Genomic DNA, 21,473 nt, shown 5'->3' on the forward strand with positions numbered 1-21,473 from the left:
CACCAGTGATGCTTGAAGACCTTGACCTTGCAACAGATGACTGTGTTACCTACTTGTACACTTTTACCCCCACTGTGTTGAGCTGGGCCCTCACTTATAAAAGTGTTGCGTAGAAACCATCCTTCATTTGATCTTAGATCATTTCTGAAATTATCGTACGTGTGATTCAGAGAACACGAACGTACGCACAAAAAAACGTGCGTACGCCACCCTTCCAGATGTGCCCATTATAAATCACAAATGAACGTCAACTTGTGCGCAGCCGGATGGTTTTAGGTCTCCGCCTTGTAAACACCCCCTCATCAATATCATTAGCATACGTTTTAATGAAATCAATGGCCTAAAAGCTGTAGCCTATGTAAAATTATATATTGAAAACATTGTATAGGCCTAGCCTATGCCATCTGATGTTAACTAGCCTATATGCGTCAGTTCGAATAGCTTAACTAATTATGTTTTTTTCCAGCAAAGCTTTCTGGAAAGAGATGGTATGCATCCATGTCTATTGTCCTCTGCTCGCTTTCATTCCTTTTGCTTGCAGTAATGTGTAGTAATCAACATTTAGTATGTTTAGGCCTACTTTGTAGAAGAAAAAAATGGGTAGGCCTAGCTTATGAAGGAAAGACCTAGTCCTACAGCATAATCCTGTACATTATGGTACAGTAGGCTACTGTACGTTTCCAATATGACCCAGGGTAATATGCTGATTTAGTCTACAAAACAGATTACTAAATTAAGCGTGATATGTCATGTAGGTAACGTTTCTTTTAGGATAGGCTATGTTTTTGTTGAAAAAGTAGCCTAGTTCGCCGGTCATTATTCATCCATTCTGCTTTCGTATCTTTGCCATCATTTTCTTTCAATAATGTCAAATGGCTTAAACATTTTCCTTTATTGTTTGCTTTAGGTCTACCTTTATATTTTAGCCTACATTATTCAACTCACGTACTGTCATCTGATCTTGGGCACTGCCAGTCAAAAAAAGCAAACAGGTGCGCGCTCTGCACCTTTTTACGCAACTCCGACACTATGAAGATGCCTTGCTTTCAGAAGATAACTTCCGTCCCTTGGTTGTGTAGGCTATATATGATATAGACTATCTATAGCCTACATTGTATAGCTTACATTCAAATATTACCTTTCTGTTACGAAGCTGGGAATAGGCCTATGAGCGCAAATTAGGATGTAGTGGAGGCTAAACGCGAGTAAACGCAGTTTATCCATAGAGTTTAGGCTCACCCACCTCTTATTAGAGTTTATCCACCTCTCAAAAGAGTTTATTCGCTTTTAACATTCAAAACTGTATTTTATACAAAACTGTATACTATATTCCCAATACTGTACAATAACCTCCACCATTATCAAACATGTTCTGAATGCCTTTTTAAAAAATCCGATATCGCATGGCGCAGTCCACCTCACCGAGATTGCATAATTTATAGTTCACCCACCTCTTATTTTACCACTACATCCCTGGCACAAATGTACTTTTCCTCTCCTAAACGAGGGCAATTGGACATTTTATGGTCAATATTAGATTGGTGAGAACACTAAATATACTAGATCACCTGTAAGAATGTTTCAATCATTCTATTGTAGGTCTTGGTGTTTTTTTTTTAGATATTATGAAATAAGTAAGCTATACGTTTTTTTCACTTTCTTAAGTGGGCTATAGTTCTCATTAGCAGTTTTATGCTAAACAATGAAACATTAAGCTGCGTCCAAAAACGTCTTTAAAAATCTTCTGATATTGATCATGCATATGGCAAAGAAAGACATGAGATCGTTGGTCTTGGAATTTTGATCGCACTTAGACCTCAGATTACTTGCAGTACCCCGGCATTACCACAAGGAAATGGTCGTACGTCAAGTTTGAACCTGACGTGGAGATAAGCACTTTTCCACGTCAAAGACGATTTTTATAAATCTGAGCGTTGGCATGGATTTGAGCATACGCACGGTCTAAGATCAAATCTGTGCGTAAGAACGCTTTATAAATGAGGCCCCAGGGGTACCAGACGTACGACCATTTCCTTGTGGTAATGCCGGGGTACTGCAAGTAATCTGAGGTCTAAGTGCGATGCATTTTCAAAATTCCAAGACCAACGATCTCATGTCTTTCTTTGCCATATGCATGATCAATATCAGAAGATTTTTAAAGACGTTTTTGGACGCAGCTTAATGTTTCATTGTTTAGCATAAAACTGCTAATGAGAAATAGCCCACTTAAGAAATTGAAAAAACGTATAGCTTACTTATTTCATAATAGCTAAAAAAAAAACACCAAGACCTACAATAGAATGATTGAAACATTCTTACAGGTGATCTAGTATATTTAGTGTTCTCACCAATCTAATATTGACCATAAAATGTCCAATTGCCCTCGTTTAGGAGAGGAAAAGTACATTTGTGCCAGGGATGTAGTGGTAAAATAAGAGGTGGGTGATCTATAAATTCTGCAATCTCGGTGAGGTGGACTGCGCCATGCGATATCGGATTTTTTAAAAAGGCATTCAGAACATGTTTGATAATGGTGGAGGTTATTGTACAGTATTGGGAATATAGTATTGGACAATACAGTATTCTCTTTTGAGAGGTGGATAAACTAAGAGGTGGGTAGGCCTAAACTCTATTTCTGAAATTTCAGAGGTGGATAAACTGCGTTTACTCGCGTTTAGCCTCCACTACATCCTAATTTGCGCTCATAGCATACGCCTATTCCCAGCTCCGTAACAGAAAGGTAATATTTTAATGTAAGCTATACAATGTAGGCTATAGATATTTTATATCATATACACTATAGCCTACACAACCAAGGGAGGGAAGTTATCCTCTGGCATCTTCATATTTAGTGTTGCGTCGGAGTTGCGCAAAGAGGTGCAGGCAGAGCGCGCACCTGTTTGCTTTTTTTGACTGGCAGCCGCAGTGCCCAAGATCAGATGACAATACGTGAGTTGGATAATGTAGGCTAAAATATAAAGGTGGGCTTAAAGCAAACAATAAAGGACAATGTTTAAGCCATTGGACATTATTGAAAGAAAATGATGGCAAAGATATGCAGAATGAATGAATAATGACCGGCGAACTAGGCTACTTTTTCAACAAAAACATAGCCTATCCTAAAAGAAACGTTAAGCCTACATGACATATCACGCTTAATTTAGTCCTCTGTTTTGTAGACTAAATCAGCATATTACCCTGGGTCATATTGGAAACGTACAGTAGCCTACTGTACCATAACGTACAGGATTATACTGTAGGCCTAGGTCTTTCCTTCATAAGGTAGGCCTACCCAATTTTTTTCTTTTTTCTACAAAGTAGGCCTAAACATAGGCTACTAAATGTTGATTATTCACATTACTGCAAGCAAAAGGAATGAAAGCGAGCAGAGGACAATGAACATGGATGCATACGATCTCTTTCCAGAAAGCTTTGCTGGAAAAAACATAATTAGTTAAGCTATTCGAACTGACGCATATAGGCTAGTTAACATCCGATGGCAAAGGTTAGGCCTATACAATGTTTTCAATATATAATTTGACATAGGCTACAGCTTTTAGGCCATTTATTTCATTAAAACATATGCTAATGATATTGATGAGGGGGTGTTTACAAGGCGGAGACCTAAAACCATCCGGCTGCGCACAAGTTGACGTTCATTTGTGATTTATAATGGGCACATCTGGAAGGGTGGCGTACGCACGTTTTTTTGTGCGTACGTTCTGTTGTGTTCTACTGTACATTCGCCAGTAGGTGGCGAGAACGTATTACGCGTTATTGATATGTACGTGTTCTGAATGATAAGAGAGAAGAAGAATACACGGAGAATGAATGAAACGTTACTGCTGTACTGCGTACTTATTTACTTACAAATTACTTACAGTTACTTTGCATACCTACTACCTTATTACTACTTTACAACCTAACAAATTGGCGACGAGTTTTTCTACCCACTACTTTCAATGATGACTGTTTCACCTCCTTTTTCTACACCGTTTTTACAATGCCCTGGCGAACCTGCTCTGCCATTCCACACGTGGCTGAAAATGTTCCATAACTATTTGCAAGTGGTAGCTACAAATACAAATGGATGGCCAGATGCACGAAAACGTGCACTTCTTCTACACTGCCTGGGAACCGAAGGTCAGAGACTTTTCTACACACTGCCTGATCAAGGTGAGACCATGGAGGATGCTGTTAATACTTTAAAAGCTTACTTTACTCCACGTCGGAACATAGTGGCTGAGCGTCATGTATTCAGAAAACGTGCACAAGCTTCCCACGAATCAGTGCTACAGTATGTTGCAGCGTTGCGGGACTTAGCAAGTACGTGTGAGTTTGAGTCCAACTTAGATGAAATGCTACGTGATCAGTTGGTGGAAAACGTAAACAATCCTCGCATACGCGAACGACTGCTTCTCGAACCTGACTTAACTTTTCAGAGAGCCATTACCCTTGCCACACAGATAGAAGCCGTTGGTGAGCAAGCTAAGCGAATTGCTGGCGATCGCTCAGCTCCTGTGCAAGCTGTGTCTGCAACCTCTACTGCACGCCGCCACCGCCGACCACCACCACCTCCTCCAAAGCCATCTAGTACGCCTTCTCGTTTTTCTGCCTCTGCTCCGTCTCGTCATGCATCCAGCCGAACCTGCTACCGCTGCGGATCGGACCGACATCTTGCAAATGACTCATCCTGCCCTGCTGCATCAGCTAAGTGTAAAAACTGCAATAAAACTGGACACTTTGCCAGAGTGTGTCGTTCATCACAAACACGTTCTGTGCGTGAAATTGACTTGCCAGAAGTTCAGATTCTTTACTTGCATGAGCACACAGCATCTGACAAGATACGATGCACAGTTAACATACAGACAGAGACTGTTTCAGTGCCTGTGGAGCTGACTGTGGATTCTGGCTCCTCCGTGTCGATTCTGCCTAAATGTCTGTATGAGAGACACTTCAAAAGAGCACAGCTACTGCCTCCTACAGTTAAGTTAGCGACCTACTCCCGTGCTCCAATTCCAGTTATTGGCTGCTTACATGTTACTGTGTCATGGAATGATGCTACATGTCAGACGTCCTTCTTCATTGTGGACTCTGGTACTGCTCTGCTGGGCATGGATTTGATAAATGGCCTGAGCCTGTGCTTCAAAGGCTCTACTGTCCAGCCCGCCACTTCAATGACCTCTGCTCCTGCTCTGCTCTGCTCTACTGCTCCGCTGTCTTCTCCGTCTGCTCCTGGCTGCGCTCCTGTGATGACCACTGCTTCACTGTCTCCGCCTGCTCTTGGCTGCGCGAAAGGGTTTGTGCATAAAGTAAAAGTGTCACAGACTGCTACGCCTGTCCGCCAGAAATTACGCCGCCTGCCTCTCTCTGTCCGAAACGCTGTGAGTGCTGAAATCCAACGTCTTCTTCAAGCCGGTGTTATCGAGAGAATAGATGCTTCCCCGTGGGTCTCCCCAATCGTGGTTGTGCAAAAGAAATCAGGTGCTATTCGCATGTGTGTGGACCTACGTGAGCCCAACAAGGCTGTGGTTGTGGACTCTTTTCCTCTCCCGCACATAGACGAAATGCTGGGTCTGCTGCACGGTGCTACGGTGTTCTCCACCATTGACTTGGAGAGTGCCTACTTCCAGTTGCCTCTCCATGAGGAAAGCCGTGACCTGACCGCCTTCATCACTCATGAAGGACTGTTTAGATTCTGCCGTGTCCCCTATGGCCTTGCCTCTGCTCCTTCTGCCTTCCAAAAGATGCTGGCCACAATTCTGAAAGGCCTGCCTAATGTTGCTAACTACCTTGATGATGCGATCTTATGGGGCCGTACACAAGCCGAACATGACTCCACACTGGAAGCTGTGCTGCAGCGTTTGAAAGATGCAGGGCTACAGCTGAATACATCAAAGTGCCACTTCAACAGGTCAAGTCTGCGTTTTCTTGGACATACAGTGACCGCTCATGGAATTCAGCCTGATGAGGATCACATTGCTGCCGTTCTACATGCTCCAGCCCCTACTGACGCAGGCAAGCTAAGGTCATTTCTGGGACTTTTATCGTGGTACAATAAGTTCATTCCCAACTTTGCTACTGTTGTGGAGCCACTGCGTAATTGCATTCGTCAGGACGCCGAGTTTACTTGGTCAGAAGATGCACAGCGTAGTTTTGATACAGTGAAAAAGCTACTAGTGCACAGTCCAGCCCTAGCACTGTTCGACCCTGATCTCCCTACCATTGTCTCCACTGATGCTTCAGACTACGGCCTCGGTGCCGTTTTGTCTCAGATTCAGCCCAACCACACTGAGCGCATTGTCGCATTTGCCTCCAGAACTCTGACTCCTGCTGAACGCAAATATTCAACAGTCGAGAAAGAAGCCCTTGGATGTGTGTGGGCTGTAGAGAAATGGAGAACGTACTTGTGGGGCCGAAGATTCAAATTGCGTACAGACCACCAAGCACTAACCACTCTCCTGACCACCAAAGGATCCGACCGCGCTGGCATGCGTATTGCACGCTGGGCTGCGCGGCTGCTTTGCTTTACGTACGATGTTGCCTACTTACCTGGTTCACAGAACAACACAGCTGACTGTCTCTCCCGTCTGCCTCTGCCTGCTGCCGCTGATGAAACTGACATTGAGCCCGAGTTTGTTGCCATGCTGTCTGCCGATCACCTGTCTGCTGTCTCTCCTGCGGAGTTTGCTGCTGCCTCTGCTTCCTGTCCTGAACTCTGTGTACTGCGTTCACAGATTGCTGACGGTTGGCCTCCTTCTCCTGCTGCTTTGAGTTCAGTCCTTCGTCCATACTTCAAACTCCGTCATGAACTGTCTGTGCAAGACGACTTCATTTTCCGAGGTTTAAGGCTCATCGCTCCAATCACACCGCGTCACACCTTGGTGGGCCTGGCTCATGAAGGGCACCAAGGCATCGTGAGGACCAAGCAACGCCTCCGCGAACTTTACTGGTGGCCAGGTGTGGATGCCTTTGTGAACACACAGATTAAAAGCTGCTGCCTCTGCCAGTCTTCAGACAAGACCGCTGTTCCCTCTGCTGCACCCCTGCAACCTGTCCAGTTCCCATCAGAGCCCTGGGAGAAGCTGGGAATCGATGTGGTTGGTCCATTTGAAAGTGCTTCCCCGGACTGCCGCTATGCATTCACACTGGTAGACTATCACAGTAAGTGGCCTGAGGTAGCTTTCACACCCTCCACTACAACAGCGAACATTATTGCTTTTCTCACATCAGTATTCAGCAGATTAGGTAATCCACGAACCATTGTGTCAGACAATGGGCCTCAATTTGTTTCTACAGAATTTGCTGCATTCCTAAACGATCTTGACATAAAGCACATACGTACTGCAGTTTACCACCCTGCAGCTAATGGAGCGGTTGAACGCTTTCACCGCGTCCTGCGAGCATCAGTACAGTCTGCTATTCTGCAACAGAAGCCCTGGAAAGCCACCGTTACAGAATCCCTCCAGGTGTACAGAGCAACTCCACATGCCACTACTGGACTTTCCCCATTCGAGTTACTACATGGGAGGAAAATGCGAACACGTCTTCACGTCCTTACCCCACCACAAGCAAGCATTGACACTGAATCACTTCGTCAGAGAGTGTCCTCTAAGCAAGCGTACATGAAGTCATACGCTGACTCCAGCCGTGGCGCACGCATACAAGTTTTCAAAGAAGGGGACAGGGTGCGCGTCCGGAAGCCTACTCATGTTCCTAAGGCTCATCCACGCTATTCCCCGCCACTGACAGTAAGAAAGCAAGTGGGCCCGACCACTTATCTGCTGGCTGATGGAAAGAAATGGCACGTGTCACGTTTGGCCAGATACCATGCACCTGCTTCACCTGCAACATCCGTGAGCTTTCCACAGGATCAACTGAGTGACATCCCAGTTCCTGAGCCTGACTGCCCTGACACCATGAACACTCAGACAACCCCTGCTCGTGTCAGACGGCCTCCAAGCTGGCTTCAGGAATATGTGACTTAATCACATTTAGTTACACTCACATTACACACACACACACACGCTGAAACTTAATTCTACCATAAATGATATATAAAAAAAAACTGAGTTAAGGTAGCCGGTTAAAAATGTTTATTATTGCTTGGCTATTGAATATTAATCGTTTTACATATTTCTACTGATACTTACGATTGTTGAGTTTTTGCTTTGTTATTACTATCCTCATTTCTACTTAAACATGATGACACATGAAACATGACATATTTCTATTACAAATAAGATTCTATAGTAGCCTACACATAGCTCTTGATATTTCCAGTACAGTACGGATTTCTACTTATATTTTAAGTGCTAAAGTAAGACATTTCTAATTACTGCTGTTCTGTCAAAATGCCTGTTCACTACATTTATATCTGTGGTATCATCCTTACATAAAGGGGGAATGTTGTGTTCTACTGTACATTCGCCAGTAGGTGGCGAGAACGTATTACGCGTTATTGATATGTACGTGTTCTGAATGATAAGAGAGAAGAAGAATACACGGAGAATGAATGAAACGTTACTGCTGTACTGCGTACTTATTTACTTACAAATTACTTACAGTTACTTTGCATACCTACTACCTTATTACTACTTTACAACCTAACACGTTCGTGTTCTCTGAATCACACGTACGATAATTTCAGAAATGATCTAAGATCAAATGAAGGATGGTTTCTACGCAACATTTTTATAAATGAGGCCCCTGGTGTGTGTGTGTGTGTGGGACTGTGTTGTGTTACCTACTTGTGCATTTGTTGTGTTTTTTGTGATGTCTGTTGTGGATGCATGTTTGAGGCATGTTTGTATTGTCTATACTCTGTGTATATTTTATGTGGTATGTTGTAAGTGTGTGACGCAGTGACACTGGGGGACATTATTTTTTTTTATTTATTATTTTATCTTTATGTTGTGTGACCAAAACGTTGTGAAATGGCCAATATAGTGTGCCGGACTTCTTCAACAAGCATTGAAAAATCACCAAACTCTGTTGCCCTCCAGCCAGCAGCTGGCCCAGTGGATACCCAGTCTCTGCGCAGGGACTAAAGCTAAGCAGGTGAGAGCGTGGGCAGCACCTGGATGGGAGACCTCCTGGGGAAACCAAGTGGCTGCTGGAAGTGGTGTTGTGGAGCCAGTAGGGGGCAGTCTTCCCTCCCTCTGGTCAGACAATCCCAATGCCCCGGTACAGTGACAGGGACTGTGCTGTAGGAGACGCCGTCCTTTGGAAGAGACGTTAAACCTGCTCCTGACTCACTTGCAATGAGAGGTCATAGAACAGAGACTAGGGGCTCCCTGGTGTCCAGGCTCATTGGCCAACCTGGCTCATTCTTCACCTCACACCGGGTGCCTGTAGGGGGCCCTGTACAATAGTGTCTGTGCTAGTGTTGCTACTCAGCCATGACCGCTAGCAACTGAAGTAGAAGAGTACATCCTGATAATCACCACAAAGGGACTGTTTCAAGTACACAAGCATTTCATTTTTATTGTTCATGACATACACACTACATGGCACCATGACTTCAACAGAGTAGAGCAGCTTTCTCGCACACAGCAGCGTTCAGGACCCAGAGGGACGTGATGATGGTCTTCTCAAGGGATTATGGGAAACTGAGTCTTCAGCGTCCGGGGACTGAGAGATTCCCATGCAGCAAGCAGGGGCGCGTTTCCCAAAACCATAGTTGCTAACTAAGCCAATCAACTAAGGTTGCTAACAGGTTAGTAACTATGGTTTTGGTCAGTAAGGAAGAGGTGTGTGTGTGTGTTAATCCTCCTGTAGGTCGTTAGCCATGCTTTGGTCCATCAGCGATATCATTTGTGTCTGAGCATATGTAGGGGGGTGTGTGTGCCTGCGTGTGCGCGAGCGTGTGTGTGTCTGTGCGCGTGCATGTGTGTGTGTGTGAGCGTGTGCGCGCGTGCGTACATGTGTGTGTAAGCGTGTGTGTGTGTGTGTGTGTGTGTGTGTGCGCGCGTCACCAGCCGTATGCTCTGGTCCACACACCCTTCTTCTTGAAGTCTGGGGAGCCCTTCAGAGACAGCAGAGCAGCTGCAGATAGAGAGAGAGATCAGAACACTGAACACACACATACACTCACACTCTCTCACACACACACAGACACACACACACAAGCTGCAGATAGAGAGAGAGAGAGATCAGAACACTGAACAAACACACACATACACAGACACACACACACCAGCTGCAGATAGAGAGAGAGAGAGATCAGAACACTGAACACACACACACACATGTAGTGTTAGTTGAAATACTTGGGTAGGAACCTTTGTATGTAACCAGGTAGGGGGAGTTCAATAAAGTTACACAGTACTGACGATACAGTCACGTCTTCTTGTGTCTCCCAGTTAGTAGCTAATATATTGCAAGGCCGACTGAAGATGGTGTCAGAAGTTAACACGGTTAACTAGACAGTATTAATGTGTAGAGGGCTACATAGTGCACCAGTTTTGGAGCGGATTGTTTGCGTGCCTATCGAGTGAAATTGTATCAGGCTAGTCAGAGAGTTAGCGTTAGCATCTACGAAACGGCAGCAACATGGTTCAGTTTCAAGTCACTCCTCCGGAGAAATTTACTTTCAAGGTGGACGAATGGACAAAGTGGATAAAACGATTCGAAAGGTTTCGCATCGCGTCGGGATTAAACGCGCAAGATGACGAAAACCAGGTGAATGCACTTATTTACTCAATGGGAGAAGAGGCTGAAGACATTGTAGTTTCCCTGCACTTAACCCCCGAAGAGGCGAGGGCATCATCCGCAGCAGTGTCCAGCGAGAGAGGCTGTGTGTAATCAAAGCAGAAAAAAAAGGACATTATGCTAGAGTCTGCAAAACTAGAAAGAAAATGGAAGTGAATGTAGCTGCAGTGACTGCAGTCCCAGCAAAACTTTACACACAGGGCCAGTTCAACAAGCTGTTGAGAGCAACAAAGATTCTCTATGGGCCAGGAGGAACACCTTTGAAGGTAAAAGGGAAATTTGCAGCCACTCTCAGTAAGGACAATAAAAGCACACAAGAGGAAGTTTACGTTGTGGATGGGCTACGTACGCCACTTCTTGGTGGACTAGCTGCCATGACACTCCAGCTTGTCGCCAGACTGAATGACCTCAGCCTGGATACCAAAGAGACAGTAAAAAGACAATTCCCAATGCTTTTCTCAGGACTAGGGAAAATGGAGGGGGAGGACACCATTGTCCTAAAGCCAGGGCCAAAACCTTCTTCCCTCTCCACTCCCCGACGGATATCGCTCCCACTCATGCCGCAAGTAAGAGTTGAGTCGTATGGAGCAGCAGGGAGTCGTTTCAAAGGTGGAGGAGCCCACTGCATGGTGTGCACCCATGGTGGTGGTGCCCAAGCGCAACGGCAGAGTCAGAATCTGCACAGACCTCACAGAGCTGAACAAGTCAGTGATGAGGGAGAAGTATCCTCTGTATCCAGTCGAACACACATTAGGACAGCTCGCTGGAGCCAAACTTTTTTCTAAACTTGACGCCAACGCTGGATTCTGGCAGATCCCGTTATCCAAAGAGTCCTCTCTCCTCACCACCTTTATAACCCCATTTGGGCGGTACTGCTATAACCGTCTTTGTTTTGGGATCTCGTCGGCTCCAGAACATTTCCAAGAAGCGCATGTCTCGCATACTAGAAGGCCTTAAGGTGTTGTGTGCCAGACGGACGATGTGCTCATCTGGGGAGCAACGCAGAGAGAGCCTGATGAGACACTGAAGATGGCATTGTCACGTCTGCAGGAGGCGGGTGTGACACTCAACGACAAGTGTGAGTTCTCAGAGAGTAGGATGAAGTTCCTGGGACAGGTCATGGAGGCCTCAGGCGTCAGTGCAGACCCCGACAAGGTGAGCGCCGTGAAGGCCATGACAGAGTCCACTAACGTCAGCGAGGTGAGACGCTTCCTGGGAATGACAAACCACCTGGGCAAATTTCTGCCTCACCTGGCTGAGAAAACACGTCCACTCAGAGAACTTTTGAAGAAATCGAATATGTGGGCCTGGGGTCCACAACAGCAGCATGCCTTTGAGAAGATTAAGGAAGAGTTAACTACACCGCCAGGTCTTGCTCTGTATGACCCGAATGCAGAAACACTCGTCTCAGCTGATTCATCTTCTTACGGCATGGGGGCCGTCCTTCTCCAGCGACAAGGTGAGAAAAACTGGAAGCCGGTGGCATACGCTTCCAGAGCCCTTAGCAACACCGAACAACGGTACGCTCAAATTGAAAAGGAAGCTCTAGCCACAACATGGGCCTGTGAGAGGTTTGCTTCCTGATGAATGATGAATGAATTCCTCATTGGAAAGACTTTCGACATAGAGACAGACCACAAACCTTTAGTTCCTCTGCTAGGCTCAAAGAGCCTGGATGAACTGCCACCACGTATACAGTGCCTACGCATGCGACTCATGAGGTTCTCTTACAATATCTCACACGTGCCAGGCAAGGACATCGCGACTGCAGATGTGCTCTCCAGAGCACCGGTCACTAACACAGCAGAAGGCTTACAGGAGGAAGAGGTGAACCTGTATGTGGACACAGTTATAACAAGCTTGCCAGCTACAGAAAAAAGACTTAAAGAAATACAGACACATCAGGACAAAGACACCCTATTCCACACACTCAAGACATACTGCAAGGAGGGCTGGCCGGATAAATTCACCATACAAAGAGCATTTCGGCCCTATCTGCCATTCTCAGGTGAACAGTTCATGAGGGTTTGCTACTTTATGGCTGTAGAATAGTAATCCCTGCATCACTTAGAGCAGACATGCTGAATAAACTGCACGAGGGCCATGTGGGAATGACTAAATGCAGAGAGAGGGCCAAACAATCTGTATGGTGGCCAGGCCTTAGCAAAGACTTGACACAACTGATAGAGAAATGTGATGTGTGCAGTCGTGAAAGAACCAATTTCAAAGAAACGCTGCAACCCACTGAGTTCCCAGCAAGACCATGGTCCATCATCGGTGCAGACCTGTTTCAGACAGAAAACAACAGGCATTACCTGGACTTAGTAGACTACTTTTCAAGATTCTTCGAAGTGGCCAAACTCACTCATACAACATCTGAAGCTGTGATAGAACACTGCAAATCCATCTTGGCGCGTCATGGAATACCGGATGTGGTACGCTCAGACAACGGGCCACAATTTGCATCTGAGCACTTCAGACAGTTGGCACAGGAGTGGCGTTTCAGTCATGTGACGTCCAGTCCTCACTTCCCACAGAGCAACAGGGAGGCAGAGCAAAGGTCAAAGGTCTCCTGAAGAAATCAAGTGATCCCTACCTTGCCCTAATGGCCTAGCGTGCTGCTCCTCTAGCGAATGGACACAGTCCAGCCGAGCTTCTCTTGGCCAGAAAATTAGAACACCCGTTCCTGTAATTCCATCTCAGCTCAATCCCAGATGGACAGACATGGAAAATCTAAAAAGAATTGAACAAAAATACAGACAAAAGCAGAAACAAAACTACGACCGTCGACACAAAGCACGCAACATGCCACTCCTGCAACAAGGCGACCACGTGTGGGTCAAGGATATGCTTGAGAGAGGCACAGTGGTGTCTAATGCAGGTACGCCAAGGTCCTACATCATCGACACACCAAGGGGGACCCTGAGAAGAAACCGGTAGCACCTCTCATCCACCCCTAAAGCACCAGCAACAACCACTGCCTTACCTGAGGTAACACCCGATGGTGCTGATCCCATGGCAGAGAGTACACCTGTCACCTGAAATCCCATGTGACCCGTCAGCAGGCTTCACTGCAGGAAAGTCGTGTCTCTCCCAGAGTGAGAGTAGAGTAGAGTACCTCCAGTGCACTTGAAAGAGTGAGAGTAGAGTACCTCCAGTGCACTTGAAAGAGTGAGAGTAGAGTACCTCCAGTGCACTTGAAAGAGTGAGAGTAGAGTACCTCCAGTGCACTTGAGAGTAGAGTACCTCCAGTGTACTTGAAAGAGTGAGAGTAGAGTACCTCCAGTGTACTTGAAAGAGTGAGAGTAGAGTACCTCCAGTGCACTTGAAAGAGTGAGAGTAGAGTACCTCCAGTGCACTTGAGAGTAGAGTACCTCCAGTGTACTTGAAAGAGTGAGAGTAGAGTACCTCCAGTGTACTTGAAAGAGTGAGAGTAGAGTACCTCCAGTGCACTTGAAAGAGTGAGAGTAGAGTACCTCCAGTGTACTTGAAAGAGTGAGAGTAGAGTACCTCCAGTGTACTTGAAAGAGTGAGAGTAGAGTACCTCCAGTGCACTTGAAAGAGTGAGAGTAGAGTACCTCCAGTGCACTTGAGAGTAGAGTACCTCCAGTGTACTTGAAAGAGTGAGAGTAGAGTACCTCCAGTGTACTTGAAAGAGTGAGAGTAGAATACCTCCAGTGTACTTGAAAGACTTTGTTCGCTCATAGATATTGACATTGAAAAAAAAAACAATATGTGAAGTGAAATGTGTTGAATGTTGTTGAAAGATGTCAACTTTGAAAATATTCTATTGCTTAATGGTCTTAACAAAACGAGTTCTGAGTTGTTGGCAGTAATAGCCTAGTTGTTGTTGACTGGTATTAACACTTGAAATGATTTGATATTTTCAGTGACTGACAGAATGTTAGGAGTACAATTGTTAAAAGACTAATTAAGAAATGAGATTAATAGGAAGCCACATGTCTTAGTTTAAAACCTGGTTAAGGCTGTTATGTACACACTCAAAGGAAGTGAACAACCTTTTGTTAGTTTTCAAAACATCACTATGAGTTGTATTGTTTTTTTATACATTCCCAGTGAAAGCATCCTTTAGTCAGAAAGGGGGATGTAGTGTTAGTTGAAATACTTGGGTAGGAACCTTTGTATGTAATCAGGTAGGGGGAGTTCAATAAAGTTACACAGTACTGACGATACAGTCACGTCTTCTTGTGTCTCCCAGTTAGTAGCTAATATATTGCAAGGCCGACTGAACAACACACACACCAGCTGCAGATAGAGAGAAGAGAGAGATCAGAACACTGAACACACACACACACACACACACACCACTAATACCTCACATGTGCCACTGGGACAAGTCTAAGAACACACAACCTCTCATGCTAAAACACACCACACATGTGTTTAGAGCAAGGCTGGTGTAGAGAGAAGGTGTTAGGGGTTTCCCTGGGTCTGGAGCAGGGGCGGGACAGGGCGAGGCCTCACCTTTGGCACTGAGGATGGTGCGATCTGATAGGCCGGTTGCTGGAGCCTCGGCCATGCTGAAGAGCCAGTCTATGAACTACAACAAGCACAGGAGTCAGCCACAACACACACACACACACAATCTGAGTCATAGATTCTTTACGCAAAAAAGTCCTGAATGCATTGCTGAGTGGATGTGCAACAGTGAGTGTCTGACACTGCAGTGTGTGTGTGTGTGTGTGTGTGCGTGTGTGCGTGTGTGCGTGCGTGCATGCGTGCATGTGTGTGTGTGTGTGTGTGTGTGTTACCTTCTGAGTCTGCGCTTTCCAGGGCTCTTTTCCCAGCAGCTGGGCCATGCAGTGGGGCAGCGCCGCCTGGCAGATCTGCAGTACCTTCTCCGGGACAGAGGGGGCGCCGTAGAGCGCGTGGGGCAGTCCTGCCTGGACTGCACTCTGTCTCCATGGGAACCACTGCACCCTGACCCCCAGCAGCAGCGGCATGGAGAGGTCAGCCCAGGACACCAGCGCTGCCGAGAACACTCCAAACAGGAAGTCTGTAGCCTGCAAGGGATCATGGGAATCTGAGTTTTGATTCCACTCTATTCCACTCCAGGACAAATGTATCCTCTCCACCAAACTCCCGTTGCTCAGGGAGGGAGACGTGGCCTGAACGCTTTGCTGCATTTCTGTCCTGAGGTGAGCTCTCACAGGACAGCCTACTGTATGTCACGTTTAAAGGCATCACAGCCAGAACTTCACCATTCACCAACAGTACATATCATATATATATATACATATCCCCAGACAGTAAGAGCCCTCAACACACATCATCCCAGAGTATCTGCCTACGTCCTCCTCAGAGTCGGTTTGAAGGCACTAACACCACTGCTTTGTTTTATTTATCTTTTTTATTTGTTTTATTTGTGTAAGTAATTTATTTAACTATAGGGCTCCAGACCCTCCTGTATCTGACCCATTTGCATTTTATTCTGTCCTCTGTGTCTTGTGCTGGGTAGATGTCTTGTGCTGGGTACGCTGCTCTGTCTTGCTGTATGTTTTGTCCTCTGTGTAGATGTCTTGTGCTGGGTACATTGTCTTACTGTATGTTTTGTCCTCTGTGTAGATGTCTTGTGCTGGGTACATTGTCTTGCTGTATGTTTTGTCCTCTGTGTAGATGTCTTGTGCTGGGTACATTGTCTTGCTGTATGTTTTGTCCTCTGTGTAGATGTCTTGTGCTGGGTACATTGTCTTGCTGTATGTTTTGTCCTCTGTGTAGATGTCTTGTGCTGTGTATGCTGTCTTGCTGTATGTTTTGTCCTCTGTGTAGATGTCTTGTGCTGGGTACGCTGCTCTGTCTTGCTGTATGTTTTGTCCTCTGTGTAGATGTCTTGTGCTGGGTACATTGTCTTGCTGTATGTTGTGTCCTCTGTGTAGATGTCTTGTGCTGGGTACATTGTCTTGCTGTATGTTTTGTCCTCTGTGTAGATGTCTTGTGCTGGGTACATTGTCTTGCTGTATGTTTTGTCCTCTGTGTAGATGTCTTGTGCTGTGTACGCTGTCTTACTGTATGTTTTGTCCTCTGTGTAGATGTCTTGTGCTGGGTACATTGTCTTGCTGTATGTTTTGTCCTCTGTGTAGATGTCTTGTGCTGTGTACGCTGTCTTACTGTATGTTTTGTCCTCTGTGTAGATGTCTTGTGCTGGGTACATTGTCTTGCTGTATGTTTTGTCCTCTGTGTAGATGTCTTGTGCTGGGTACATTGTCTTGCTGTATGTTTTGTCCTCTGTGTAGATGTCTTGTGCTGGGTACATTGTCTTGCTGTATGTTTTGTCCTCTGTGTAGATGTCTTGTGCTGTGTACGCTGCTCTGTCTTGCTGTATGTTGTGTCCTCTGTGTAGATGTCTTGTGCTGGGTACATTGTCTTGCTGTATGTTTTGTCCTCTGTGTAGATGTCTTGTGCTGGGTACATTGTCTTGCTGTATGTTTTGTCCTCTGTGTAGATGTCTTGTGCTGGGTACATTGTCTTGCTGTATGTTTTGTCCTCTGTGTAGATGTCTTGTGCTGGGTACATTGTCTTGCTGTATGTTGTGTCCTCTGTGTAGATGTCTTGTGCTGGGTACATTGTCTTGCTGTATGTTTTGTCCTCTGTGTAGATGTCTTGTGCTGGGTACGCTGCTCTGTCTTGCTGTATGTTTTGTCCTCTGTGTAGATGTCTTGTGCTGGGTACATTGTCTTGCTGTATGTTTTGTCCTCTGTGTAGATGTCTTGTGCTGGGTACATTGTCTTGCTGTATGTTGTGTCCTCTGTGTAGATGTCTTGTGCTGGGTACATTGTCTTGCTGTATGTTTTGTCCTCTGTGTAGATGTCTTGTGCTGGGTACATTGTCTTGCTGTATGTTTTGTCCTCTGTGTAGATGTCTTGTGCTGGGTACGCTGCTCTGTCTTGCTGTATGTTTTGTCCTCTGTGTAGATGTCTTGTGCTGGGTACGCTGCTCTGTCTTGCTGTATGTTGTGTCTGTCTGTGCTGTATGAGCCTAAGAACCAAACCAAATTCCAGCCGATGTTCCATCGCACTGGCAATTAAGCATTGACTTGACTTGACTTGACTTGACTTGATGTCAGGACAAAATAAACATGACTCACACTTTGATCTCTCTCATGGTCACACAGGAGCCAAACACACACAGACATGTTCTCAGTTCAAACACACACAGACATGTTCTCAGTTCAAACACACACACACATGTTCTCAGTTCAAACACACACAGACATGTTCTCAGTTCAAACACACACACACATGTTCTCAGTTCAAAAACACACAGACATGTTCTCAGTTCAAACACACACACACATGTTCTTAGTGTCTTCTCACACACACACATGCACAGCTCCCAAAGGTGCTGCATGTGAACCAGAACACAGTGTGTATGCGTGTGTGTCTGTATGTGTGAGTGTGTGTGGGGCCTGTGTGTGTGTATGTATGTGTGTGAGTGTGTGTGGGTCCTGTGTGTGTGTATGCATGTGTGTGAGTGTGTGTGGGGCCTGTGTGTGTGTATGTATGTGTGTGAGTGTGTGTGGGTCCTGTGTGTGTGTATGCATGTGTGTGAGTGTGTGTGGGTCCTGTGTGTGTGTCTGTATGTATGAGTGTGTGTGGGTCCTGTGTGTGTGTCTGTATGTGTGAGTGTGTGTGGGTCCTGTGTGTGTGTATGCATGTGTGTGAGTGTGTGTGGGTCCTGTGTGTGTGTGTGCATGTGTGTAAGCGTGTGTGGGTCCTGTGTGTGTGTATGCATGTGTGTGAGTGTGTGTGTGGGTCCTGTGTGTGTGTATGCATGTGTGTGAGTGTGTGTGGGTCCTGTGTGTGTGTATGCATGTGTGTGAGTGTGTGTGTGTGTCTGTATGCATGTGTGTGCTGTATGTGTGTGTGTGTATGCATGTGTGTGAGTGTGTGTGGGTCCTGTGTGTGTGTATGCATGTGTGTGAGTGTGTGTGTGTATGCATGTGTGTGAGTGTGTGTGTGGGTCCTGTGTGTGTGTATGCATGTGTGTGAGTGTGTGTGGGTCCTGTGTGTGTGTATGCATGTGTGTGAGTGTGTGTGTGGGTCCTGTGTGTCTGTATGCATGTGTGTGCTGTATGTGTGTGTGTATGCATGTGTGTGAGTGTGTCTGTATGCATGTGTGTGCTGTATGTGTGTATGAATATATGCAACTTATGCAGTATTTTACTATTTGTATGTCATCCATGCAGTGAGTGTGTGTGTGTTGCATATATATGTGTGTGTGTGTGCGTGTGTGCAGTGAGGTAAAGCTGTGTGTGTGTGTGTGTGTATATTTGTGTGTGAGTGAGGGTGAGAGAGTGTGTGTGTTGCATATATATTTGTGTGTGTGTGTGTGTGTGTTGCATATATATTTGTGTGTGCGTGTATGTGCAGTTAGTGTGTGTGTGTGTGCATCTATGTGTGTGTGTGTGTGTGTGTGTGTGCAGTGAGGTAAAGCTGAGTGGTTTAAATGGCAGAGTGAAAGTGAGAAGTGAATGTACCCTGTAGCAGCTCTCTCCTCTCACACACACACACACACACACACACACACACACACACACACACCCTGTAGCAACTTGCAGCTCTCTCTCTCTCTTTCTCTCTCTCCTCTCTCACACACACACACACACACACACACCCTGTAGCAGCTCTCTCTCTCGCTCTCTCTCTCCTCACACACACACACACACACACACACACACACACACACTGCTTAAGAGCATTTCCGTGTTCCCGTGTAAACAAATCAGTCTGTACTAGTCTAGTATCTAGATTGTGAACCACACAGAACATGAATAACTTAAGTGTGAGGAGAGAAAGAGAGAGGGAGAGAGAGAGAGAGAGAGGGAGGAGAGAGGAGGGAGAAGGAAAGAGAGAGAGAGGGAGAGAGAGAGTGAGAGGGAGAAGGAGAGAGATGAGAGAGAGAGGAGAGAGAGAGGGAGAAGGAGAGAGAGAGAGGGAGAAGGAGAGAGAGAGAGGGAGAAGGAGAGAGGGAGAGAGACACACCTGGGGTTTCAATGCAAACTAATCACTCTTGTGTTTGGAGCGCTGGACTGCACCTGTGTGTGTGTGTGTGTGTGTGTGTGTGTGTGTGTGTGTGTGTGTGTGTGTGTGTGTGTGTGTGTGTGGACTAAGATAGCCCAATGCAAACTAATCACTCTTGTGTTTGGAGCGCTGGACTGCAACTGTGTGTGTGTGTGTGTGTGTGGACTAAGGTAGCCCAATGCAAACTAACCACTCTTGTGTTTGGAGCGCTGGACTGCAACTGTGTGTGTGTGTGTGTGTGTGTGTGTGTGTGTGTGTGTGGACTAAGATAGCCCAATGCAAACGAATCACTCTTGTGTTTGGAGCGCTGGACTGCAACTGTGTGTGTTTGTGTGTGTGGACTAAGGTAGCCCAATTCAACAACACTAACACTGCACTGCTCCACCTCTGCAATAACAGCTAGTGTATCCATTTGGAGACGACGATGCCCAGTCTATCCATGATCACAGAGGCGGGGGTCACATTAGCCAGCGGCAAGCGGCAGGTGTCCTATTGTTCTCTATGGTTCTGCAGCGGAACAGTGACAGGTGTCCTATTGCTCTCTATGGTTCTGCAGCGGAACAGTGGCAGGTGTCCTATTGTTCTCTATGGTTCTGCAGCAGAACAGTGGCAGGTGTCCTATTGTTCTCTATGGTTCTGCAGCGGAACAGTGGCAGGTGTCCTATTGCTCTCTATGGTTCTGCAGCGGAACAGTGGCAGGTGTCCTATTGTTCTCTATGGTTCTGCAGCAGAACAGTGGCAGGTGTCCTATTGTTCTCTATGGTTCTGCAGCGGAACAGTGGCAGGTGTCCTATTGCTCTCTATGGTTCTGCAGCGGAACAGTGGCAGGTGTCCTATTGTTCTCTATGGTTCTGCAGCAGAACAGTGGCAGCACTGGCGTAACACTAGCGTTGAACAAGCTGAGCGCTGAACAAGCTGAGCCCTGAACAAGCTGAAATTGAAATTGGTTCAACTTTCAAAGCGCAACGCAAGCGTATTCAATTGACAAACCGTTTGTGTTGCTTAGGAACGAGATCAAACTTCTCATGGTCTGGTTGCGTTACGCTTGGCGCTGATGCTTGGCGCTGCCGCTTGGCGCTGGCTGATGTAAGAATACACACATCAGAACAAAGCATTCCGTATCTGATCAGACCTGTCTAAACGTGTGACATACTTCCATCAATGTTTAAATCTGTAAATTCTTCTCCAATGTGTGTGTGTGTGTGTGTGAGTGTCAAACCTCTGTAATGAGAGAGAATCAATGTGTGTGTGTAATACCTCTGTAGTGCTGTGTGTGTATGTGTGTGTGTGTGTGTAATACCTCTGTAGTGCTGTGTGTGTATGTGTGTGTGTGTGTGTGTGTGTGTGTAATACCTCTGTAGTGCTGTGTGTGTATGTGTGTGTGTGTGTAATACCTCTGTAGTGCTGTGTGTGTGTGTGTATGTGTGTGTGTGTGTGTGTGTGTAATACCTCTGTAGTGCTGTGTGTGTATGTGTGTGTGTGTGTGTGTGTGTAATACCTCTGTAGTGCTGTGTGTGTATGTGTGTGTGTGTGTGTGTGTGTGTGTGTGTGTGTATGTGTGTGTGTGTGTGTAATACCTCTGTAGTGCAGTGTGTGTGTGTGTGTGTGTGTGTAATACCTCTGTAGTGCTGTGTGTGTGTGTGTGTATGTGTGTGTGTGTGTGTGTAATACCTCTGCAGTGCTGTGTGTGTGTGTAATACCTCTGTAGTGCTGTGTGTG

General features: G+C 46.0%; 1 protein-coding gene across 1 annotated transcript in view; it reads right to left on the reverse strand.

Moving 5' to 3' along the window:
• Positions 1-9,459: 9,459 nt before the first annotated feature.
• Positions 9,460-21,473, reverse strand: part of focad (focadhesin) — a 124,577-nt gene continuing 112,563 nt past the window's right edge. Inside the window, exons 42-44 of the mRNA XM_042070085.1 lie at positions 15,486-15,737; positions 15,199-15,274; positions 9,460-10,047 (exon numbers count right to left, since the gene is read on the reverse strand). Coding sequence (XP_041926019.1) covers positions 9,974-10,047; positions 15,199-15,274; positions 15,486-15,737 — 402 coding nt within the window. The 3' untranslated portion in view covers positions 9,460-9,973. The remainder of the gene's footprint in view (positions 10,048-15,198; positions 15,275-15,485; positions 15,738-21,473) is intronic.

This window comes from Alosa sapidissima, chromosome 18, assembly GCF_018492685.1.
Source record: "Alosa sapidissima isolate fAloSap1 chromosome 18, fAloSap1.pri, whole genome shotgun sequence".
Lineage (NCBI taxonomy): Eukaryota > Metazoa > Chordata > Actinopteri > Clupeiformes > Clupeidae > Alosa > Alosa sapidissima.